The 8,664-nt window shown below is 39.6% G+C and overlaps 1 protein-coding gene across 2 annotated transcripts; it reads left to right on the forward strand.

Annotated features, from left to right (window-relative positions):
- The first annotated feature begins 220 nt into the window (after nt 1–220).
- LOC113141407 (somatostatin receptor type 5-like) lies at nt 221–4,651 on the forward strand. 2 transcript variants are annotated; one of them, XM_026325808.2, is made up of 4 exons: nt 221–618; nt 2,413–3,112; nt 3,235–3,579; nt 4,106–4,651. In XM_026325808.2, exons 2-4 carry the CDS (start codon nt 2,432–2,434, stop codon nt 4,175–4,177), a joined length of 1,098 nt encoding a protein of 365 aa, XP_026181593.1. In that variant the 5' UTR covers nt 221–618; nt 2,413–2,431; the 3' UTR covers nt 4,178–4,651. The 2 variants fall into 2 exon arrangements, with proteins under 2 accessions (XP_026181593.1, XP_026181592.1); XM_026325807.2 differs by lacking the exon at nt 221–618 and adding an exon at nt 2,013–2,214.
- Nucleotides 4,652–8,664: the final 4,013 nt, after the last annotated feature.

Genomic DNA, 8,664 nt, shown 5'->3' on the forward strand with positions numbered 1-8,664 from the left:
CCTAGATTGGCCAGGTCACCATGAGGGGGATTTATTCCCTGGAGCTGGATCTCAGAAGTGCTCGATTTCCTCTCTTTGTCTCAAACAAAGACTCGGGAAATTCACTTTATGATTGACTGAGAGACTAGCTATAAAAGTCTCCAGTGCGCAAAGAAAGAAAGAGGACCAGAGTGTACAGCCCAGGTTGGTTTATTAGAAAAACCTATGGGTGGGACTTTCACATCCAAAGGCGGGGTGACGTTTTCCAAATAAATACCGGCGGTGCGTCGAGTCACTGACCCTGGGATTGACTTCTCATCAGTTCAGGAGTCGTTTTCCTATGCGCAGGATTTTCTACAGAACTGAAATGAGAAAACATCATGGAACATTACAGATAATAGCCTATTAGTTTTTGCGTCTCTTACCATGTAGAATTCAGCGCGGCGACGTCAGAAAAATGCCTCATGACGACAAAGTTGCGTCTGAGGTGGTTTCTCGTTCAAGTGACGAGAGAAAGGAGGGAGAAAGTTCATACTAGCCTGGGAGAAAGTGCACTTTGCCAGTACCGCATCAACAGTCCGGGAGACGAGCATCAAGCCCGAGTATAGTGGAGAGGATCAGGCACGCCAGAGCGCTCAGGTAGACGGATGTCACTGCATGTCCAAGAAAAATATGTGTTTATGAAATGGAACTTAATGTCCAGTTGTTTTTGTGAAAGATATGACAGATATTTTTATTATAATCTAGTTTACTTTAGTCATTCATTTCCCAACAGACGACGTGAAATGTTATTATATGCGGCTTTGGGAAAATATGTTATGAGGCTTAAAGTTTTGCTTGATGAACCCAGATGTGATGGGCCAGGCATGGGAACGCTTTAAATGGCTCTCACGACCGGGGGCTATAGTTGCTTGTAGTAGTGTGGTGGGCAAAAATGTCAAGCACGATGCAGCCTGAAGGGGACAGGGGGTTCAAGTGTTTGTTTTCTCAACAATACGCTGCGGGCTACGCGTCACTGCAGTGTTTTGAAGCTCGGTTCAGTGAATCTGCACATCAAACCTTCTATTTGTGCAACAGTTTTCACAGCCTTGGGTCGCAAAGCCCAACAACTGACAGTTATATTATTATTTTAGGTCACCCACAAGGCACCATGTAAAGGCACAAAAGGGCCACTGTCACTATGGCAGCATGAAACCACTGTTAGACTAGGGAAGGAGTCATTTCAGGCTACACATCAATGAATTGCATAATAATTTATGCCCAGGTGTATCATGTCTATTTACCCTCATAGCCTTAGGTTTCCATACAAAAGAAGAAACAGGCTTCACAATTTCATTCACTATTGTTTCAACACAGTTTGACTGAATATTTTAGCTTTTTTTGTAGGATTGTTACAGATTGAAATAAACATTGTTTTTAAATCAAAATAAAATAAAAATGTTTTGTTGCCTCGGACATTATGAGAAACTATCCTAAGGTTGAGGTGGCTGACTGTCAACCACAGTGTAAATGTGGTGCTTGCGGTTGCATCATGGCAGCAGAGTGACATATTATTTGAATAATTTAAAAAAACAGTGGAATAATGTGAACACAATCAGCAACTGCAAATCCCAAGTTGTGTGGATGCATGAATGCACAGGAGAAAGTCACAGCAGACGATCAGTAAAACTTGTTTAAGACTCACTGTACTTCACTTCCTGTTGACGCTTAATGCTCAGCGGGATAGAGTTTCATCTTAACTGGCCCGTCTTTCAACAGAAGCTGCTCCACAGGATTGTGCTCTCACACTGCACCATTCGTGCCTTGTTTGGGGGAAACAAATGCCAAGGTTAACTCCTGTTGTGACTGAATTTTCACTTCAATGTGCATATCATCAAATTTTGGCAAAACATTGTGTAATAATATTTTATTAAACGCCACTGGAAAATTAAAATTCTATTTATACAAAAGGGACTTACAAAATTCTAACTTTTGGAAAATATGTCTGGCTCCAAAACCCAATTTCAGTTCTAATTCAATTTGTTAACATTATGTATATTTGCCACTGTAGTGCCTAGGCCCTTTGCCACTTGGCTGCAGATTTCTGTTCTTATTATTCCAGTGGCAGTGATAATACTTGTAATCGGATTAATTATCTTAACTGTTGTCTTTTTCTTAAGTGCTATCTCCATTTAAAGAAATGACATGTTGGCCACTTTCCCAAATAATTCACTGGAAAATGTCTTGTCTACCCAGGTAAATATGGGCATCTTACCCAGATAACACCTGTTTGTTTGTGTTTGTGGTGTAAAGGATATACATAACATTAATTCTCTCAGAAATTCACAGAAGCTTAGAAAACTCACATGGATGGCTGTTAGAGATCCCTTAGAATAATGAATATTTGTGTCTGTCTTTTCTCTCATGAGCTTGTTCCTTCTGTAATCCCGACAGACATCAGAACCCCTTCAACATGGATGACTACAACTGGACGCTGATAACTGAGAACGTCAACATGTCTTCCTTCCCGCTACACCCAAACTATACCGCCGGCAATGTCTCAGATGTGCCCGCACCAATGCCTTTCAGTGTGGTCACTGCAGTCATCTACACTATTGTCTTCATTGTGGGATTTCTGGGTAATACACTAGCTATCTATGTGGTGGTTCGCTACGCCAAGATGAAGACAGTAACAAACATGTACATCCTCAATTTAGCCCTGGCAGACGAACTGTACATCCTGGGAATTCCCTTCCTTGGCACTAACAGTGCACTTTCTTACTGGCCATATGGGGATTTCTTATGCAAGGTGTGCATGACCGCTGATGCCATGAGCCAGTTCACCTCTACCTTTTGTCTGACAGTGATGAGCATCGATCGCTACCTTGCTGTGGTTTACCCTATTCGCAGTGCAAAATGGCGGAGACCACAGGTGGCCAAGGTTTTCAGTGGCATGGTGTGGGTTGTTTCCTTTCTGATTGTGCTGCCAGTCACCATCTACTCGCATGTCCAGGAGGAGTTCAACACCTGCAACATAACCTGGCCTGCTCCACGTGACTTGTGGTCCATTGTCTTCATCCTCTACACATCCATCCTGGGCTTTTTTGGTCCTCTCATTGTCATCTGTCTCTGCTACCTGCTCATTGTCATCAAGGTAACGGCACACAAAAAACTGTCCTCTGGTTTTTTATTACAATCTAATTCAGTTTTGGAATTTCATTTGAGGTTCTGCTCATATAATTTCATACAACCCTTTTCAATAACCGTCTCAAACAGGTGAGGTCGGCAGGTGTGCGTGCAGGCCTGACTAAGCGGCGGAAGTCGGAGCGTAAGGTGACACGCATGGTGGTGATCATCGTGTTGGTTTTTGCATTTTGCTGGCTACCTTTCTTCATTGCCAACATTGTCAACCTGATTTATATCATCCCTGAGAACAACACCACTGTTGCAGTCTACTTTTTCTTGGTCATCCTCACCTACGTCAACTCCTGCGCCAACCCAATCCTTTATGGCTTCCTCTCTGACAACTTCAAGCAGAGTTTCCAGAAGGTGCTGTGCTTCCACAAATCAAATGATATTGGCACCACAGACCAGACGGGAAATAGACAGATTGCACCCAAGGTACACCATGCTATATTCTTCCTCCTTAAATCACACACAGATATAAACTGTAGTATTATTCATGTAATGAATTAATAAAGATTCTTTTTACGGCCACAGTTTGCAGCATAAGTGTAATTATTTAGGATCTGAACAGTCCTTAAGAAACGGTGGACACAGCAGGAGACACAACTATTCTTTTTAAGATAATTGTTTAATTGTAATTTTACTATAAAAGTCAAACTTAGTAACAGACAATGTTACATTTTTACACTGCATACCCTAAAAATCTGCTGTGCACATATGCCGTCAGGGTGCTGCATGTGTTGTCTCTGGTGTCCTGTTTTGAAAGGAAAAATAACCTCCAGTGATGAATCTCAATTTATATAACAGACAGGAGAGAACAGAGCTGCAGGTTATAACCCAGAGCAAAAATATTTTTAGGGTTTGCTTCACTAAAAAGTAGAACAGCATCATGTTAATGTTTTCTCTTGTCATTACTGATGCTGTGCTCATCATTGATACTTATTCTGTGTTGTTTTCACAGTCTATGCAGATGGAGGTTATTGGGAACCCTGACAATGAGCCTTTCACTTCAAAAATTGCCAACAACCAGTGACTGCTCTGAGCTGACACACCCTGCATTTACTAGTGTGCTATCAAACAGCACTTTAACGATTTTCTCCCTGGACCTTTTAACGTTTGGTGTTTTTGGTGTTTTAATTGCCAATCCTTCTCCTCTGACTGGAACATTTCTGGAGATGACCAGAGGAGTAATGCAGGAGAGAAAACTACATGCAGCATTGACTGCAGAGCCCAGCATGTTTTGTTTGTGCTTTACATGTTTATCCTGCTACCAGACTGAGTGCACTGTACACAGCGTTAGTTCAAGTAATTATGTAAGAGAATTTAAAACACTGTAAATCTCAAATAGCTCAACAGAGAACTAGGCTTTTATTGTGAAAAACAATTGTACTGGATATGTATTTTATGTTTCTGAACAGTTTTTATATTTGACAATATTTTAGTAAGAATTGTTTTTAGGCCTGCTTTTGTTCTATTTTCTATTGCGATAAACATATATATATACACACATTCCTCCCACAGTTTACCTCTTGCATTGACAAAGTCAGTGTAACATACTTCTCATAGCATTAAGAGACAGTGCAGAAAATATTGAGTTGCAGTTAAAGCTATATTAGTACCAAATGAGATAACCAGAGTGGGAACAGTAAGTCTGTTAGTAATACTTGAAAATTTGAAGAACTATGACTTTTGATGCCCTGGCAGAGAATTAGATGAGGAAACATCACTCTCACACCTGTCCGTTAAATATAAGGCTACAATGGCTTGTCTTAGCGTACACAAAGACTGGAAACAGATTGAGACAAAACCTGCTTTTAAAGAGCTGTAATTGACACAGTATATAAAAGTATAAACACCAAATTGTGAAAGCCACAAGTACCTGTTTAATGGTGCGTTATGGACCTTGCAATTTATTGCTTTGAGCAGTAAAGTCAGGAGTCTTTGCTGGACAGTGGCAACTACTCTATGTAAAAGTAGTCTGGTATATAATCCCCCCAGTAAACAGCAAACTGTTATTACACTCTTTTGGTGCAGGTTAACCAAAGACACGTTATATGTCTTGCAGAGGTGCTGGTGAGATGATACTCTTAATAATACTCAGAGGTAGTCCAGTTGTTTACCCCCATATCCAGTCTTTATGATAAACTAAGCTAAGCTTTCTGATAGCCTTATATGTAAAAAGACACAGTGAGATGAAAAATACTTTTCCCAAGCATTAATAGTGTTTTGCCTTACAGCTTATTCATTTATCTCTTATTAAATGCCATATGTAGAAATCACATGATGTCTCATCATCCTGACTCTCAGTAAGTCAGTTGGAAAAAAAAATTACTCAGCAGTGTGTAATGACCTGTACTATCATGGCTCACACAGTAAATAGAGTATAATGTACTCATTTATATACTATACTACTCATTTATACAGGACCGTATATATATATTTATATACAGTATAGGGTCCTGTATAAATATATTCGCTTAACCAAGTGACAAAGATGATTAGTTATACGTTATACTCAATTTACTGTATGAGCCATGATAGTTACAGCTAATTACACATTGCTCAGTGGCTTTCTTTTTTTAACTGACCTTTACTGGGAGTCAGGCTTATATTCACACCAGTTAGCACCCAAGCCAATATTTTAAACTCAGCCATTGTTGCTTCTTAAATTTGTGAATTTACAGTATTTAATCTGGACTGCCATAAGCATAGTGATAATGTAGGCTGGTTGAAATATGTTTGATTGTCATGTTAACTATATTTCTTTTGGCTAGTTAGTTTTGATATGCTTTTTGTTGTTACAAAGCTGTGAAAATATCTTCAAATAGCACAGCCAAGTATTGTCTGCTAGCAAATCTATCTCTCTCACATGGGTAGAACAACATCTGCTGGAATGGAGGCCATGGTGGATTAAAACAGCATATCATTGTCAGACCTCAGCCACATACCTTATCATACCGAAGTACACACAGACACAAGTACCTCACAGAACAGTGAGTCGTCACCGTTTGGCTGCTGGAACTATGAGCATTGAATTTTGATACCAACTTTGTATCTTGAGCCCAGCAATGACCATATTATTGAGGCTTATGGGGAATTTGAGCTCAGTGGAAACACGATGGACGAGTGAAAATTTGGATACTTTCCAGGAGACGAGATTTATTTTTGTTAGAGACACTGTGAATTCTAAAATAATATTTTTAATATGGAGTCCTGAGTTCAGTGACATAAAAATCATCAAGCATCAAGTCTGTTATGGATGTTCACCTTGCATTTATCCAGAACAGTACAAATTAGGGCTGCTGTCAATGAGCCCACATGAAACAAAACTTTTTTATGTGTATATCTATCCCACGAACAGTTGAGGTTTATTGTGGCTGTGATTTACAGATATTATGGCAGGTTTATGTTTCAGACTGAAGCACTTTATCATTCTTTCCAGTCGAAAAAGAAAAATGGCAGCTTTACACTTGAATGTTCACGTATGCCAATTTCATTTCAGTTTTTCTGATTTTTATGTTAAAGTAGTTTTTAATGCAAAAACAGTTAGCTGACAGGTAATTAGGACAGATTTTGTTTTATTACTGCATTTGTTATGGTTGTAGAACAGAGCTCACCACAGAAATAGAACATTTACATACAAACCTGAAAAGCAGATGCAAAGTTAAGAGAAGGAGTTCAAAGATTCCTTGTGAGTTATTCGTTGTCAGTAGGGACTGGGGTTTTTTGTTTCCCCCAGGATTAATTGTTTAGCAATGCTTTCACTGTTACTTTAAATAAATGCCACTATATCAAAACAGTGTGGATTGCAAATGGTATAAAGGATAGATTTGTCTTCGTTTCTATCTTAACACAGTGCCATATGCATGTTACGTCTCTCTATACTAGTTGTTAAAGAATCTTTAGCTAATGAAACTACACTGTAAAAGTCCAAAATCCACAGTCCTGTTTCTGTACAAAAATGCCTCCTCAAGTTTAAGAAAAGCCAGTATGAGGCTTCAGCAGTCTGAATCAGACAATCGGGGGAGTGCCTTTCACAGTATGTTAATGCAGTTTGTGCATCCACAGGCTGGGTTTGCTTGCTGAATACCTGATCATTGCTAAAGCTGCTGAAGCACATGCTGGCATTAGAATGTGGGTTTGTAGTAATAAGGCAATGCCAGAACAAGTGCACCCATTTGACTAAAGTAGACTGCTAAAGCTTCACATTAACTTAGGTCCTAACAGACAACTTGGCTGAATGTGCTGCACTGGGGCTGTGAACACTGTTTTCAGTTAAATGGGAGTCAGACTGTGAAAGGATCACTTAACGACAAATATGGAATCACATCAAACCATAACGTATGTAGAGGATTACAATAGAATTTCAAAAATACATTTTTCATTTATTTGACAAATGCTCCGGTCTACAGTTTAGATGCACGTGGGACGAGATACAAAGTGATGTGTGTCCCTCCCTAATCATTACTACTCTGGTTCCCTTGAGCAAGGCACTTAAACCCAGCTGCTACAGTGAAGCTGCCCAGTGTCCAGCAGGTCAAACTGGACAGTACTGGGCATCTTCCAGGTGGGAATGTGATGAGGTGGCCTCTCAGTGAAAGTTACCTATACTAAATAAAGGTTAAAGAATATAAATACATAACATAAAAGAGCTGTTGTGCATACAGCATGCATATCCTCTTGTAATGAAGTGCACAACTTTAAACCCCTGGGCATTCAGATTTTTGTATTTCAGATCAAATGACATTTTACCAAAAGTGCTAAATACCTATGCAAAAATATTCACACTAAATTCCTGTTTATCATTAGAGCATAGGAATAACTCCATTAGAATTTGGCACATAATGACAGCCTGTTTGCTCTCACACTATTGTTCTTGTCACTGCTAAACGTTGGCCCAGGGAAGATGGTGGATATAAACATAATCTCAGTGATACCTGCTGCCTCTTTTCTCCTGTCAGTGACAAGCTTCACTAGAAGAATGTAGCACACAGGAACATTTGGCAGAGCACCATAAAAAGGCCAAAAACTTCTTTAAAATCTTGTACTTAAAACAGCAGCTAACTTTGATTAAGGGGCAGTACAAGACCAGCCATAAATCCAACATCCATCACGGGTCACAGGGATCTGCTGGAGCCTAACCCAGCTCTCAGGGGTACACCCTGGACAGGTCACCAGTCCTAAAACCAACATAAAAAATCAAAATGTATCTTTAACAAAAACGCTGGTGTATTTCAACCTGGTGTGTTGTCTATAAATACTATTATGGTCTATGGGTCATGCTACATTTTCACTCACTACTCCAATGTAGAAATTCTGAAAATAAGGACTTGTGTTGGAAAATGCATGCGAGACGAAGCGCCTTCCTACAGCTCCCCAGATAAACATGATCTTTACATGAATCACTTCACTCTTCCAACATGAAAAGCAGCAGCCTGTAATAGTCATCATAGCTAACTGTATTGCCATTGTAATACTGGATCATTGTGGGTCAAGGGAAATGTACAACCACAGTGTTTA

Source organism: Mastacembelus armatus, chromosome 8 (assembly GCF_900324485.2).
Source record: "Mastacembelus armatus chromosome 8, fMasArm1.2, whole genome shotgun sequence".
NCBI lineage: Eukaryota > Metazoa > Chordata > Actinopteri > Synbranchiformes > Mastacembelidae > Mastacembelus > Mastacembelus armatus.